The following is an 18,481-nucleotide window of genomic DNA, read 5'->3' as shown; positions in this document are numbered from 1 at the left end:
TTATCGTCTTCGTGGGCGCCAAAATTTTCTTGTTTCTTATTTTTACGAGTATTTTCATGAGAATAGATACCTTGGTTACAAACCTTACAATTTATAGGTAATTAAAGGTCGGTTATCGTTATTTCTAATCTAACCTTTATAGTTCTTGCTTTACCCTGAGGATAATTGCTGTGTAAAAGAATATTTTCAGTCACGTAGGCAACAATTATCTAGTTTATAAAATAAATTCTAAATGTTCTTATCTTTGTGGTCATCCCTTACAAAATTTCATTTCAAAGTTTTGTGACAATTTAATTTTATATCATTATAATATTAAAATGCTCTAAAATTTTATACTTCTACTATAGAATCGGAGAAAATCTTTAAATCTCAACTTTGTTGACCTATAAAATTCTAAAATAAATCATAAATTTGTAACATTAAGTTGATTTATATTTTTACTTGATATCAACTCAATTTGTTATACTTTTGTAATAAATATTTCAATGAACTTATTTATCTAACATCTTAAAGAGTCAGTCCATCTAGTCTATTAAACTTTGAACTAAATCTTTTGAAGAAAAATATCTCAAAGGCCATGTGTCAATATGTCCATGTTTGTATCGAAAAATCACGACTACTAACATTTTAGCTTTTCCTATATTTTATCGTCACTGAGAGCGAAAGTCTTGAAAAATCTGGAAAAAGATCTACAAGACAAATATTCAATTGGGAAATTGAAAATTTCTCTCCATCCTAATGATTGAAAATAAGAAAGACTTAGAAAAAGGACTTGAATGATAGAAATTGAAATCCAATTCAATTTAACGGGTAACGGGAGATATTAAACTTCGTTTTCGCTTTTTATCGAATAAACTTTCGGATTTTATCTTCAGTTTCTCAATTTCAAACTTTTTTAATATAAGATGAAATAGTTGTTGCAAACAGATAATATAAGCTTTCAAAGCGCATTTCTAGGAATGAATATGACTTTTGATTAATTGATAATAAGCCAATTGACAGAATAGTTTTCTTCAAGTATTAGGTGAAGAAATCGACAATGAAATGATATCCCTAAAAAGTTTTACATTTAATAGAACGCAAAAATCAATCCCTATAACAAAGCTTCAAAACGAAAATAGAAAAAGTCTAAAGGCATAAGAAAAATCAATCGAGCATCACACAAGGGATATAAAGGAAGAAAATGGAATTTTAATTCATCGAACATGCAGACAAATACAAGTGTGAATAAAACCAATACAATAATACCATTTTAACTTACAAAATTTTTCTTGTCATTAAAAATACATTCTATCCATGATTTCACACACATTTTCTCACTCTTACACATCTGTAGAAAAAATGATGAAAAAAATTGGACAGGCAACCTCAAATCTTTGGTTTATCGAAATTCAACGTTCCGAAAAACACATCCTTTCCGGTAACCGGATATTTTCTCACATGCTCTTATTCTTCTTGTTCTTTTTCAATCCTTTTTTTATGATATGAAATTGCTTTAATGACACTGAATTGAATGTGTAGATGAAAAAAAACTTATTTATTGGATATACGAACGTTTGCGTGTCATATTATATTTATATATGTGTAAGAGTAAGTTCTTTCTATCTCGATTCTAGAGATAATTTAGATGACCCATAAAAATAAAATTTGTCGTCATATTTTATAGAATGAATGGTTATATATTTTGGCAGAGCTTTAAAGATTTTGCCTTTAAGGGTAAAAATCTGTGATATTTGGGTTTCAATGGATTTAAGAAGATATACAAACATAGTAAAGGATTGGAATCTTTTAGACAATTCAAGCAACGAAATTTATTTAAATAACGTTTCACAATTTTTTTAAAAAAATTACTTTAATTTTATATCTTATTTTTGATGAAACAAAAATTTATATCTGTTCGATTTGAACGTAACACAAATAAGAAAAAATTATCTTCGTCTTAATCATCACATAACTTGTGGATACTTTTCCCTTAATCTTCTTTACATTCACATTTTTATTTCCTTTTCGCGATGTGACTTGAATAAATTTTGATTTTTGTTCTTCCCACAAAAAATTTCCCTATACTTTGCTACATATATCATCAGTGTCTATTCTTTCTTTCTCTATGCATTATAGATTATTTTGCAATTGATAAATCTTTAAAAGCAATCCGTGAAATTTTCCAGAATTTTTCAAAGAATCTCTCACTAGGTTTATCAAATCGTGATCAACAATCACTAAAATAAATAAGATGCAATCTAAAATTTTTGTGTTTTTCAAATACACTCGATTTCTAAAAAGATGATATAGAAGCTGTTAAGTATGTGCTGTACGATACAGATGGGGAAAAATAAAGAATGAGAATGATTCTCGACAGTATATTTGTGGGTATAGAATAAATTTTTCATTTTACAATGCTTTTGCTAGCACTATACTGCAATATAAACAAATAAAACACCAAGTAACGTGTTTTCAATTCTACTTTGAAAGCAGTCGGATGAAACGCATTCTAACTACTATGGAAATGTTTACAGCTGCAGACAATTCGTCATTATTTAAACCATTTACATGCAAAAATGAAAACCTTCTAAAAAGCGAATAACAAACATGTCGAAATAGTAAAAAAAAATCTCAATCTCATCAGTAAAATTCGCAGAGTGAATACAAAACGAAAGCGACGAGTTATAAAAGAATTCTAGATTAAAAGAGTTGGAGAAATAGAGTACAGAATTTTAGGAAATAAAAGCTTATGGAAATGAATTTTGAAATCGTTGGAGAACTTTTTGTTTCAAAAAGATTTTTATCGGATTTTGATGGTCTTGAGTGTATTCCAAATTGGAATCGAATCTATTTTCAAGGATTTGTGGAGTAGATCTGCGTATGCTGTTCTACTATAAAAATTTATTTGTTATAAATATGAAAATAATTGCAATTAAAATTTTACTAGAAAATTCATAAAATAGTAATGAATATTTTTGATGTGATAATCATCGTTGCATCAATATCATGACGTAAAATTATTAAAAAAACTTGTTATTTGTTTGTTTTTTGCATGCTCATTCACATCAGAAAAATTTTTCTCTTCTTTTTTATTTCTCGATATATTTTTAAATTTTTTGTTGCTGATTGTTCATCATGTTTTTTCAACTGTGAGGATTTTTTTTTCTTTTTCACTACCGTCTACCTTGCACTTGTTTTTCATCAATTCAACGAATTGGAAACAACAAAAAGGAACATTTTTTCTATAATAATAACAAGCAAAAAAATATTTTGCCAAATATATCATAAAAGGAGACACTTGTTCTGACTTATACAAGGTATTTTGTGCGCTTTATTCAACATTTGAAGTATTTAAATGTAAAACTTTATCACCTATCTATATCATATATTTTCAACAACACAACATGCAGTAGGATGATGAGGAAATTTTTAGATTAAAAAATAAATTTTATGAGATACATGATGGAAAAAATGTTATTATGAAAACAAGATCACACGTTTGATATTTTTTGAATGAATGAATAATTAATGTGAAAATTTTCGCCTTTTCTACCAAAATTTCACTTGTCAATTTCCTCATATGTACAACACGAGCCACAAAATTTATTCATTAATTTATTGAAAATTCGTTACGCTTTCATCAATTCAAAATAATATCAGAGTTAGTATCGCATGGAGACATCAAATACATATCAATTCATATAACATAATCGCATCGTCAATGCGTGGTTGATGCAAGAATAGACAGAAAGTTCGATATTTCTCAATTTATATTGTTAATAACAAAAAAAAATTTAATAATAATTTGAAGCTTGCTGTATTCGTTCGAAAATGATAAGCACAGGTACACACACACATACACACACAAAGCGTAATGAATACATTGAGAATGTTGATGATAGCAAGCAAAATTTTGTGATTAAATCAACATTTTTATGGAGAGCAATGTGGAAGAAAATTTTCACGCAGAAATTTTCTCATTTTCATTCATTTCATTATTCGACACCAAAAGGTATTATGATAATATTGCGACTATGCGTGAATCATAAACGTGTATCTATAACAATAAACATGCGGCATTTATGAAATGTTGATGATCATTATAACGATGGTGATGAAATTTATATGTGAGAAATTTTCAATGAATCATTTTCGATAAATGTATTTTTAAGACATCCTAAATGTTTTCGGTGTCGTGAAAATTTTATGACAATGAGCAAAATCAAAATATTTATGGTACAATTTTCATATTTCATACTTAGTATGTTTAAAAATAATGGTATAATTTTGATTCAAAGGTGAAAATTTTACTAAAATTTTGGCGATTTTGGAGGAATTCTTAAAATAAAAAAAAACTTTAAAAAGTTAAACATTAAAAAACAAATTTTCAACATTTTCTCCGAAGTGCGTGTTCATGAAAAATTTTAAACATGTTAATATCATATCATATCAAAATGTACACATGAAACGAACATTTCTCATTCCATTCAAATTACATGTATATACACAATTTACCATCTTTACGAGAAAAAAAGAAGAAAAATACATAGTAGAAATTAACATTGTAGTGATTTGACTTGAAACTCTTTAAAACTCAAATTAACATTTAAAACGACATTCGCTTCTCTCGAGAGCGTTATTTGATGTAAATTTAATGAATACAAGTGTGGGGGTGAAAGATAGCAGGCAAATAATCGATGGAAATAATTAAAATAATTATCAAACTCACGCACATTTTTACTATGATTATTAAATATTCTTGTTGTGGTATCATACCATTATTAGCATTATTAAATACAAGCTTTTGTGTTTATTTTAGTAAAATATGCATGCCTCTTACTCATGTGATATATTATGGCTGAATAATATTTATTTATTTCAAACTTCAGAAATTTTTATGAATTTAAACAATGTGTATATCAGCAAGTTGAAAATTTAGAAAAGGATTTTAATTGAAAGGAAGTCTGGATTCATTAATTAAGTTTGTATATATAATTATTAATAAATCTTGACTGACAATAGCGACCACAAAATGGGGAGAAAATGGATACTAAAAACTTATAAAGTACTACATATAAGTATTATTATATCTGATTCTAAACATTAATAACTGCACATGCACGTAAGCACTTAAGCATCATAAGAAATAATTAACTTTATTTCCAACCGCATTAACTTTTCCTATCATAGGTTTCATATTCTTTATCCTACTTATTTTTCTCCTCTTTTTATTAGTTTTTGTCGTAATAAAGTAGCATTGACACACATACTTTGTTGCTCCCCTTTAGTTTGCTTTTAGTTGTTTCAACATTTCATGTATCAATAATAACAATACAAGCTTATCTCTTGTGAATAACGTCTTAATGCGATTAAATATATTTTTTTTCTCCCACAATTGTAGTTTCATCTTTTAAAATTATTTAGATGTTTAATAAAATTAACTTTTAATAAAAATAGTAGCTTAGAAACGAATTTGTCAAGTAATGTCAAAAATGAGTTTCTTGAATTTATCAAATAAAATGAGACTTGAGAAAGACCATGAAAAATGATAGAATGTTGAAGAACTTTTCAAGTATTTTCATAAAATATCAATGAAACCTCCTAAAATGTTCACTTGAATGGAGACAAGTTTCATTGCTTATAAAAGAAGTTCCTAGAATTGTAATACAAACAAATTTCATCAACTTTGAATTTCACTTCCTTTCAATACTTCTACCATCATATCGTTTTTACTTATTTTTATGATATTTATCTTCAAAACTTTTCCTCTTTTTCTTCTGTTTGCCTTATTTGCTTCCATTGACATTATCCATATCCACTCTTACATGACTATTCACTCATCATAACTATTCATATATAGACAGACTGAGACAAGTGAGCGTGAAGAAATGAAAGGATATCCCTTGAAATAAACTTTATCCATTTCTTGTTTAGTATTTTCTTAAATTACTTTCAGAAATTTTTACACAAATTGACATTTGTTAGACTATGTGCAGAATTGACAGATACATTTGAGAATGGTTAAATGGCGATATGATAACCACAAGGGATAGACAGAAGAAATTCCATAGTAAGTAAAAAGCACAAGGAATTGTCAATGTTAAATGTGTACATTTGTTGCCATGATGTCTCGAGAAAAGAAAAGAACGAAAAGTATATGAGAAAAGGCATAAGCACATTTATATTCACATAAGCCAATATTATTGAGACATGATGCGATGCTATGATGCCGTTAAAAATATCATGGATGTCTATGATATGATAGAAACAGAAAGGGGCTGTAGAGAAAATTTTCTCTTCTTTCCCACCCTCATCTATACTACTCCATTCTCTTCTTTATATTGCTTATGACATGAATATTTTTTATTACATCTTATCAACTCGTTATGCGTCTTTTTCTTCTTTTACTTATTTTCTTGCTCAACTACAATCATCATCATCATCGTCATACGTACACATTCTTCATCCTTTATGATACATCAATGTAAAAATATCTACAAGAAATAGTATATTATATGAAGATTGTGATGATTACATAAAAGTAATACCGGAAATGGGATTGACAAACAAGAAAATAAGTAAAAAAGTTGACATAAAAATATGAATGGCTCAGAGGCATTTGTCTTGTAAGCAATTTTCCTGGGAAAAATGATCAGGACATTTTTGGTAAAATTTGTTTGATATATGTATCACAGTAAAATTTATTTATTTTTCTACTTTCTTAAGGATATGCATGCATCAATGCAAATCATCAGTTCTTGTTGTATCTTTGATAAAAATTGAGTAAATTCCCTAATGCATTAGTCTTATTCATCACCATCATTATCCGTACATATACACATAGAATAATATTCCAATTGACTCATTATGTCATGAAAAGGATGATGTCAATGTCATATCAATGAAAGTCAAAAAGGAAGAAGGAAGAAATATTCCGTCTTTCTTCATCTCCATTTATTTATTTCTGTTCTGTTTTGATGATCAAACATAAAAGTTTGATTGATACATAAACAGACATAAACACGAACATCATCATAAAAAAATTATAAGGAAAAGATATGTTTTGTGATTTTCTCTCTTTTTTATGTCATTTTTGCTTTTTCAAGAATAACGATGATGGTGATAATGGCATGGGGAAGAGACTGAAAGTGATCGACATTTTGCTCTTTTTAAAGCAAACGATGGTTAACTGTTTATCAATATTGCTATGTTATCCTTGCGAATATGGTATATAATGGGATTAAAGTCATATCTTGTGCTGAGAAAAATTCAATAACTGTAATGTAAATTCATTCATGAAGAATTTTCCTTGTGGATCTTCTTAAAAATGTGCGAAGGATAAATAAATGTATATTGGGATGATGAGGACCGCAATTATTTTTGATGAGAATTTAAACGATATTCTGTATCAAAATGATGCAGGATATAATTTATTTTTTGATAGAATCCTATTATCATTTACTTAAAGTTTATAAGTCAAATTGACTTAAATGAGGTTTTGGTTCTATTCAGTAGCTATAAACTATTTTTTAAAATATTGTGACATCCCTTTTACTACATATTTTTGAGATATAAAAGTAAACATCTCTTTTCATCTCAGGTAAATGAAACTTATAAAAGTCATATTAAATGAATGCATGCATACAAGTATCCTTAGCATCGTTATCAATTTTCATCGCCATCGATTTTACAATAATCGTAAAAATGGTACAAAATTTATGTTTCTTAAATTTTTCCTTTCTTTCTCTTTGCCAATAAATGTTTTTCCTTCTTTTACGATACACATGAAGCACCATGACGACGTGCGTGGAATATTGAAGAAAAAGTTTAAACCTTTTTGTTGACGGTCATAAAACAGTATTGGTAGGGGTCTTAACTTATAAATTTATTTAATTCTGATTCTAAAAAATTCATCCAAATGTATTTCATGATATTGCGAGAGAGAAAAGTAGTTGGAACAACAGATGAGCTGTCCAAAATATAAATCATAATCAGTGAAATATCAAGGATAAAACAATAAAAATGTATAAAAAGCAATAAAAGATAAACTCACCTGTCCCATATTTGTGAATCCATATTTTCTAGCAATCTCATTCGCCACTTCAATTCCGCCGAGAATGTGAACAGCAAATTCATTCTGATAAATAACACGCGGCCGTGTTGAATATGATGATGAAGTTAAATTTATAAAATCCTCGATTCCATTATCCACAAATAACGCGATATCATCATCGATTTCACCAAGTAGAGTTCTCGTATAATTTGTTGGTTTGTTAATATAATAATAATTATTATTATCCTTATTATTACTATTACTATTTACATTAGGTGATGAGTTTAAAATTGAATTAGAATTTACAGCACCAATCACAAATTCCGAATTAACAATTACACAAATTAGCACCAGAAATAACCACGAACTCGCACTTGTCTTTCTTCGATACTTAATAAACTTGTTATGACCTAATGATGATAATTGTAGTTGTGGCTGCTTATGCTTATTGGTGCTTGCATTACTTTCATCTACGATTGGCGATTTCCGATGTTGAATATCTTGAAAGTTGATGTTAGATGGTCGATTTTTTGCATAAATTTTACAGCCTCGCGTCACATTTTTATGATGTGCTGACAATGTGCCCGTATTTTGCATTTTATGTCTGCTCTTCCGCACTTTTTTATTATTTTCTGTGCTTCTTTTGCTTTAATTTTTTCTGCTTGTCTTGTCGATATTCACACAAGCAGCTCGACACAGAGGCACTGCTGCTTATGTTATGATTATGTTTTTGTTCTCAAATTGCTTTGACGATTGAATTTCATGTGATTTTTTTTTATTGATGATTTTTTTGTTGTTTACTTTGTTAATTTTTTTTATTATTTTATATTATTCACAGATTGGGCTACATATGTGTATATTTGTATGTTTGAGTGTGTTTTCGTGTATACTTATATATTCAAATTTCAGTCATTTCTATTTGTTTTGAAAATTTAATTAAATCTTTTATGTCTTCAAATTCTTGCTAAAACATCGATGAATTTCTTTAAAGGAAAAAGGAAAAACAGTCAAGAGAATATGCAGGAATCAACAACAATAACAGATAATGATGATGGTGATGACGATGGTGTAGAAGAGCGACTGAAAATAGAGAAAGAAATAAAAACCAATTAAATATCAATTAAGTGTTGAAAGATCCAATCAATTGCAGATATAGAGATTAATTTCATACTTTCAATTTTATTAAGGTTTGCAACCTTATAAAACTTTAGCATTTTTCAATGAACATAAGCAAGGACGAATAGAGTTAAAGAAAATAAAGAAGTTTAGTGACAAATTGCATATTCACTTTTATTTGATTTGCCTTATTTGTCTCGTTTAATATAGTGTGACCCATTTTTAATGCATTAAAACATGATTAAAACATTAAATTTGCCTATTTGAATAATTTTTCATCAAATTGAGCTTAATGATTTTGTAAATTTGCGCGCAAAACATTTCCATTCAATTTCATTAATTTTGCCTACATTCACAGCTTATAAATTTGTATACTGGAACCAGCATTGACTGTTGAATTTTTAATAAATTATTGACTTATTGATTGAGCATGCTGAATTACAAATTAAATGCACATCAAGCCTTAATTAAATTTGCAATTTAATTGCATCGAATTTTCGAAACGAATTAGAAATTTTGTTTATATTGGACATACATTTACATTTTATCAACCAATATCTAAATAAATGCTTTAGGTTATGATTTCTAACAACTATTAAAAAAATATAATTAAATCAATAATCATCTAATGCAACCATTAGTAGAAGGAAAATGATGGGATGTGTTCCCCAACTCTTTCAATTTCCTTTCCTTCAAATATTATCTGCATCCTCTTCATTTATAAACAAATATTTACATATGAAAATAATATTATGTGAATTTATCGACACACAAGCAATATTTGCTGTACCTATTTATCCATCAACTCCTTCTTTATCTCACTCATTCCCTATTTCCATTTCCCTACCCATACACATCATTTCCCTTATGGGAAAAACAATTTTTGATGATGAATAAATTTTGATGAGAATGCTGTACATTTAAATTGATTGCATAGCATATTTATGCTATTTTCCTATTTACATTTTGATTTATAAAATTTGCATTAAATGTCAGTTGAGTATTTCTACTTCCATTTCAATGAATTTAGATAGAAATGCGGAAAATAAATGGCAATAAAAAATGAAATAAAACAAAATAAAAAGATTTTTGACATTCAATAATGAAATTTATTTGAGTGTGTGCACTATTCAATCATTCAAATCATGACACATGAATATAGTTTCAAATATCGTGCATGAATGAAAATCAATTTTTATCAACTCAACTTGAAATTTGATTTTTCAATTTTCAGTTTTTATCTATTGTATCTCAATTTTCAATTTGGTTTTATCTACATACTTATGCTCCTATCATTTCATTACACATCACTATTCTCTTTCTCACATACACACATACGTATTTTATTTGCACATATAAATTTATGATGAACACATCAAAATGATGAAATTTTTTAATCAATTCAATTAAAATTATTTTTGTTCTGTTCTTTATTGATGCACATTGCCATATTAAATATTCAAATTGGAAATATTGCGGACATGATCATTCAAATGCACTCATAAGTTGGCAATAAAATTATATTTTCGTTTAAAGTTTGCTAGAAATTTTGTTGATTTCATTTAGTTTATTTTAGGGTTGTCAATCATTTCAAATAATAATTTATTTATCACTTTGTTGTCAGTATTTAAATATTTTATCGAAGTCAACCCCTTTCGCATTTGTCAATTATAAGCCTGACAGACACTATAAAACTATCTAAAAAACCTGACTAACTTCACATAAATAACTCTTATTATTATATCAGTAGTTTGAATTGTGACATCAAAAATGAATATATCAAATTTATATCAATCAATGTATTGCATTACGAATGAGTTTATTGCATGCATTCAATCACTTTTGTGAGCAAATTTGATTTTTTTAAAAATAAATTCATTTATCATTCAATTATTTGCGATAGAATATTCTAAGGAAATAAAAATATTAAAACGAGTGAAATGATAACAAGACGTGAGGTCGGATCAGTAAATTACTGATTATGTATAGTTAAATAAAGCAAAGTAGTTCAATGGAAAGAAAACTTGCTTGGCATGTAAATTTGCACGAGCAAAAAGTTTAAGGTCATTGAAATTCTTTTGATCGGACTTACAATAGTTTTAAATTTTACGAGCAATTAAAATCTCAGCAGTTACAATGTATGATTTATAATACAAATATTCAGATCGTTACACATATTCTGAAGAATTGTTCTCTATTGAATAATGAATTTAAAATCCAAAATGAATTATTACCTGTTTAAGAACTAAATTGCGTGACAAAATAATTCAATGCTATCCTGTCCTTTTCAACAAAAAACTTAAAGAAACTAAAACTTAATTAACCTGACCTCGAATATTTCTCGTATGTACGTACATATGAAAATTAAAAGTTGATAATCAAAGAACACCAGACATAATAAAATGAGCAAAAATTAAATTGCCGCTTCAATTTTATTGTCGTCATGCATACAAACAGAAACGATAATAATGACAATCATGTAATGGTCATCACCCATACAATCGAAAATATTTTCTTATATATTCGTGATATAACACATAAATGAATGGCAAAAAATGACATTGATTGTTGTACTTGACGATTGTGTGACCGAATGAAGAGGCATTTTAAATGAGAATCAAGTTTATTTTTGGAATATTATCTGTTGAATAATTTGTTAATGAAAATGTTTTGAGAGGGTGACTTTTATCTGCCTTTGTATAAATATTTTTTCAGTGTTTTAATAAGCTTGAAAACATTGAAAAACTTCATAAGCGTTATAAATCATTTAAAACTTCGTTGCTGTATAGAGAAACATTACAAAAATTATTTCGCCATAAAACAATGCATTCAATCAAAAACGTGACTTAAGTTGTGCACAAAACATTCAAGAATTTTTATAAACAATCATTAAGATTTCTTCTTTTAAGTTTATTTTTTGTAATCAACATCATCACTTGAATGATACACATCGCTAGTTTCTGACATACTGAAGTCAATTAATTTAAGATTCGTTCGAAGTTTATTATATTTCACATCATCATCATCTTCGTGATCATGATTTTGAGAAAATTGTTTGTTTTTGTGCTTAAATCGAAGATGATTTTTTCATGCTTTTTTATCAAGCAGACGATTAAATTACCCATCCAGTCAGTCAATTTCAATCACTTAACTTTCTCTCTCTTTTCTGATTTTTCAATTATTTTATTGCTCGTTTTTGTTTGCTGTTGTTTTATCGAGTGAAAAAGCTTCGTGTATGTCTTTATTTTTAAATTACTAAATTTAAGGAACATGACAAAGCAGTTTGGAAATTGTGGATATGTTGATCTGTGTTTTCTTATTCTACAAGGATATGCTTGAACTGGAATTAATAATTTACATTACTGACTGCTAGAATATAACGACAGGTTATTAGAGAATTATATTTAACATTCATATCGTTAAACATCTAAATTTGAGAATGCGCCTTAGAAGCCAGCATTACAACTGTTGCACAACTCTTAAAAAATTATTTTATACAAATACGTTTTGCCTGAAGCATTATTATCGAATGAATATTTATAGCTTTACTTAAAGATCAGAACAGAACAGAATAAAAACAAAAAGCATTGAATAAAGAAGAAAAGGAAGAAAAAGTTTTTCCATTTTATATAAAGTCATGAAATACACAGAGAAAAAAAAGTTGAAAGTTCAATGGTGTGAGAGGGTTCAATGGAGCTCTTGCTGTGTGTGTTTTTAAAGGTTCTTTACTCTTTAAATGACTCTGAAAAAATTGCGTCTATAATTGATATTCAATGAAGTGAAACGAGTTCTTCTTACTTTTATACACTCATATAAAGATTATATCTCTGTTCTTAAAGTTAAGAATATTGTGAGAGTTTTTAAATCGATTTTCAAATAAATGGATCTTCCATTGAGACTAATGTCTTTGATTTTATTGAGATTTTTAATATTTAGTTTAGGCAAATGAAATGAATATTTAAGAAACTGAGATAAATATTCAAATATTGACAAACTCCTTAAAAGGTTAAACTTTTATTTCCTACAGACCATAATTTTAAAAAAATTTGAGCCATAAAGGAAGAATATTAAAGCACTAAACTGTTTCAAGCTCATAAAATAAAAGAGGAAAACTTTTTCCTTTTTTTCTTACTTCTAAAGGAAAAGAAAAAGATAATTTTATTGAGTTTTATAGTTTCTCACTCTCATCATATTTTTTAGTTCAGTTATTGCGAAAATTTTCTTTTCATGTTTTCCTAAGATGTTGTGTTTTAGTACTTTATATAGTGTTCTGTGGTTAGCTTAGATCAACTTCTTCTTTTGATGTTTACTTTTGAAACAAAATAAAACTGAAATTCATAAACAGAACACTCAAAACTTTTTTATGAAATTTTTCAAAATATTCATTCGAAGAATCGGGAGTTAAGTGTGAGTATCGTTGTTACTAGTTACTGTAAGTCGATGAACACACATTAACATATATGTATGGTAAAATTAATTTTATTATGCAATCGAATATCATCCGAACTTGATCTTGCGATCAGTTTCACATAACGATTTCTTTATATGTGTTTATGGGTTTCAAATAATAATAAAGTAAAAACGTGATGGTTGGTATTTCCACAAACCATAGACTGTGTAACATCATGTTTACGAATAATTAAGCTATAATTTTAAATATCTGTTGCGATTTTGACAAAATTGTGTTCCAGTTTGTTTTTAAAATGTTGTGTTCAACCTAATTTTTAAAAATCTAGCGTTTCTTTATCAAATCTAACGAATCAAGCTGTCTAGTACTTACTTAAAAACTTTATATCTAACAGTTGAAGACTATTAATAGTCGAGTCATGCATGTTATATGGATTTTAATGCTCTTTTTCCGCTTGCGTAATAAGATATTTGCAATTCAAGATTGATTTTATTGGAGCTCAACTTCCGCAATTTATGGTGTATATAAAAATTATGTGTTTGATTTTTCGTCTATTTTTTTTTATCAACACTTACAAAATGTGTTAACACATTAGTGAAATAACAATGAATTTTTCGCTCAATTGAAACATTTAATTGACTTTCAATTAATAAAAAACTTGAAATGGAAATGAAACTTTTTTGTTTCTTGTTGGATTCTACTGTATTATTATTATGATTGTTACTGTTATTATTGTTTTTTACTCACGCCACAGCTGACAACCAAATAAAAAGAGAGTAAAGAAGAAAACTTTTTTACATGCTAACAAAAAATTAACTTGGAAAAAGAACAAAAATATTTTTCAACACCATTCAACCACCACCATTCAGTTCAGACATTTTCATTACAACAATTTGATACTAAGTATGATTATTTTTATTTATATTGTTGTTTCTTGTTGCTATTTTTGTTAAAAATTGTTTGCAAGGAATTAATACAAACAAGAAAGATGGAGGGAAAACTTTTTTTACATCTAAGTGAAGCATTTTATTCTGAAATATTACTTCTGAATATTTCCTCGAAATATAAATAAAATGCTTCAATTAACATGTAATGACACAATCTACAGATATGGGAATTTCTGTTTGGCATTGAAATGTTAATGGATGATGCCTTATGAAATCAGCTGACTATTTTATATTTATCTAGACCATCAACTTTTAGCTCAGCATATGACTTATTGCGACACAAAACAGACCTATAATTATAAAATTACTTCCTTTATAAATTTATTGAAGTCGAATTTCAATTTTTCTGCTTCCGTATGTTGCAGCTATTACGCAAATTTCTTTAATTTTTTTCGATTGAAATTTTTTTAAGTGAATCAAATAAACTAAGATCACATAACTTGAAAAAAGCTCACCCTTTAATGATTTATTTCCGCAAAAAAGTTAATCTTTACGGTCGGTAAAACTTAACAACGAAATTAAAATTTTCTTCGGTAGTTGTTCACATTAAATTGTTCACACAAAATTTCACGGTCTAAAGTTTGAAAAATTTATCAACAAAAATTAAACAAATCACCACAAGAACAAAGCCAAAGTACACATAAAATCCGCCAAATACAACTATCCAACTAACCGCCGTCATACGAAGGCAAGTTCGTACTCATAACACAGTAAAATGATATTATCACACATTTCTGTGGTGTATGTCGGCACAAGTCAAACAAGTTTTATGTTTTTTATTTTTTTTTTCGCGTAAGAAAGCAAAAGTGAAGTGAAATAAAATCCGAGAAATAAAAAATGAGAAAACTAGTTTAGTGTTACCAAAGAGACACAAAAATGATTTCACACAGACATTATTTTACTATTGCTTTATTTTAATTGACGACTGTTGCATGTTTTATATACAAAATACCAATAACAACAACAATGAACAACTCGACTTTGTGCTTAATTTCTCGCTGTTGCCTTTTTCCAACTCAATGACTAACTGACTGACTATTACCATGCGCAACGTTCAATTTAGTGCGGTTGATCAGCAAGAGTATTGAGAGAGGAGAAAATATGAAGATTTTTTAGATGGTCAAAAGTAATTTGAGATTGGCAAAGGTAATGCTCAAGCGGCAAATTGCATCTCTTAATGCTCAATTGATTTTTTAAGACGAGGTAACAACTAAGCTATTGAAATAAATTTTTATTAATTTTTTTTCGATTAACCTTTAATTTATTAGTGGCTACTATTTTTATGTAATCATTAATTTGAATCTTCTTGGCTTTTTGAATTTTATATCGTAGTCTTAGTTATTGAATGATATTTGAATTTTATTGGCAAATGTATTATATATTTTCATGAAAACCATCTCAAAAAAGTATTATAATGTTTGTAGTAAACAATTCATTTCTGATTTTATTTTTGAGCAATTAAAATAAAATCGTCTCTTTTAGATTTAACCTTTGATCCTATAATCGTAAAAAAATTTGTATTTGATTTGATATTCAATAATTCCCTATTTATGTTATCATCTCGTGTTGTATAGGATTCTGCTTGTAAAACATTTTTGTATACAATTTCATTCAATAAACTCAACAACCTTGATTTATATTTGTTTCTATAAAAAAATCTGTAAAACTGGATTCCTCAGATTTATGTAAAGAAGGAGTAGAAATTTTAGCAAAACTGCTTAAACTGCTTTCGATTTTGGATTACAATCCTATGAATTAAAATTAATTCAACTTGCATCAACAATCATGAATTGAGTTTATACGAAAAAAATGCAATTCACTTCTTAATTTAAAATTTAGTTTTTGTATGACGCTAGCTGAACAAGTCATGTTCGATAAAACTATTCCGAATCAATATTTCCTAACTAAACAGTATACAATGTCAATGTACATATACTCTTTCATAGCAATGCAGTAAAACGATTTTAGTCAAGGTTCTACATGATTTTGAATACTTAATAGTAATGAGTTCTTTTTATATTTATTCATTCTTATTAAATGGGAAATATGTGCATGAAATGCTACAATTAACCTACTAATTAAATACATATGTATTATTTACAAATTAGGTTATTAATCAAAAAATAAATATAAATACGAATGACATTTAAGGTTTTCAAACTACATAAACCAATATTTTCTAAAAAAAAAATTAGTTAAATGTTTGTAAAGTTCATCAATTCTTATGCATAGTACTTCCCTATGAGTAAAGTTTACTGAATAACAAAAACTTTAAAATCCAAAGAATAAACAAAAAAGTTTAAATATTTCAAATAACATCGCAACGGTAATTAAATCTGGCATTTTACTTCTGCATAGTTTAATTTTCATTCTCGCTTTAAATCTATGAAATTCTTTTGGCAAATTTTCACGTCTTTCAAAAGTTGCTCCAACTTTTTAATCATGCAATCTCATTAGCTTGTTTTCGTTCTTTCCCTCCCAACTTCCGATTCTTATTTTCATTTTCAATTTACTAATCAGATTCGTTTTTTGCACAGACTTCTCACACTCTCGCATGAATTAATTCATGAATAGTGTTTTAATATCTTTTTAATTATTTATCATTTTGTTGTACTACTTTTGTTAAAAATTCTGCAATACTTTTGTGTTTTGATTAAATTGTTTTCTGTTTGTTGCTTGTTCTTAAGAATTTAAAGTTCTTAAAAGATGCTAAACGATATACGCCTAGATGACTAATGATAATCATCTTTTAAATACTATGAATAAGTACCTAAACTTTTTTATGATTAAGCAAATAGAGCAACAAGAAAATGTGTAAATTATTTTCATTTCACTGAAAAATTGCAATGAAAACAAGTGCATGCAAAGTAATTAAATAATGTATATAAATGGAGTCGAAGAAGCAAGCAGTGAGATGCAATTAAGAACATTAGAGAGATAAGCGCATCAGATAGAAGGTAAGAAAAATCAGTAAATCACAATAAAGAAAACAGTAAATGTTTTTGTATTGGTAGAAATTTCTCTATAAGAAGCAACAGAAAACAGTTTAAAGAAAATTGCATAATTTAAGAACAGTAATTTCTTTAATTGTTGCATGACAAAATTTATGTAGAAAGACATTAAAGCACACATACCGCGTATTGCCAAATATTTAAGGAAGTTTGCGGTAACCAGTGAAATGTGAACAAGAACAAAGTACTTTATCTTATAAAAGTGGAAAAATAAACAAAGAACAGTATTTATGGTATTTTCCAGTATGAGCATAAAGAATGTGAATCAGAATTTCTATCTACTTCTTTATTTTATGTGCATTTATCGAAGGATATCAAGAGCATCAAATTTTTGAACTTACAAAGAATCATTTTATATTGAAGTACTTCCAAATTTAACTAGTTATGGTATGAATAAAAAGCCAGCTAAGACTTTTTGAAGGAAAAGTTGAATCTAATTTCCATAACTTCTTCCTTTTTATTCCCATATTTGACATACATAAGTACTCATCCACATCAGTTATGTGAACGATATTAATATTCAAAATTTCCTCTTATCTACCCACAAGATTTTCCACAGCATAGCTATTATGTACATGTAGCACAAATGCCACTAAGTGCACACACACGTAAATTGCAGATGTGTTATGTCATGAAGATGTATTGTGGCTTTCGTGTTTGCTGTTAAAATTGATTTATGCTTTAAAGAACTCATTCTAGTCTGCATGAAAAGGCTTTTATGTTGTCAAATTTTTTCCCTTCTTCTTGTTATTATCCTCCTCCCAAATTCCTCTTTATCAAAATTTTGTGTTTGTTATGAAAGTTGTTCTCTTTTCATTATGTGACACATAAGCTTTGATATGCATTCTTGATACTTAATGTTTTTGTTGTTTTTATTATCATCCACATGTACAGCATAGATTAAATTAAAAATTCCTTTTAATGCGAAAAATTTCAATGAAAAACGAGGGATTTAGTCATTAAA

The 18,481-nt window shown here is 27.5% G+C and overlaps 1 protein-coding gene across 3 annotated transcripts in view; it reads right to left on the bottom strand.

Annotated features, from left to right (window-relative positions):
- LOC139093156 (furin-like protease 2) overlaps positions 1 to 18,481 on the bottom strand; it is a 76,439-nt gene that overhangs the window by 32,524 nt on the left and 25,434 nt on the right. For 2 of the 3 annotated variants that reach the window (XM_070643762.1, XM_070643760.1), the window contains one exon: positions 8,036 to 9,115. In XM_070643762.1, coding sequence (XP_070499863.1) covers positions 8,036 to 8,632 — 597 coding nt within the window. In that variant the 5' untranslated portion in view covers positions 8,633 to 9,115. Of the gene's footprint in view, positions 1 to 8,035; positions 9,116 to 14,961; positions 15,100 to 18,481 lie in introns of those variants that run through there. The other variant, XM_070643763.1, reaches the window with a different exon arrangement.

This window comes from Chironomus tepperi, unplaced genomic scaffold (genome assembly GCF_022539635.2).
Source record: "Chironomus tepperi strain 1889 unplaced genomic scaffold, CSIRO-AGI_Ctep_v1 contig_335, whole genome shotgun sequence".
NCBI lineage: Eukaryota > Metazoa > Arthropoda > Insecta > Diptera > Chironomidae > Chironomus > Chironomus tepperi.
The sequence above is the reverse complement of the archived record's forward strand: the minus strand, read 5'-3'. Positions and strand labels throughout refer to the sequence as shown.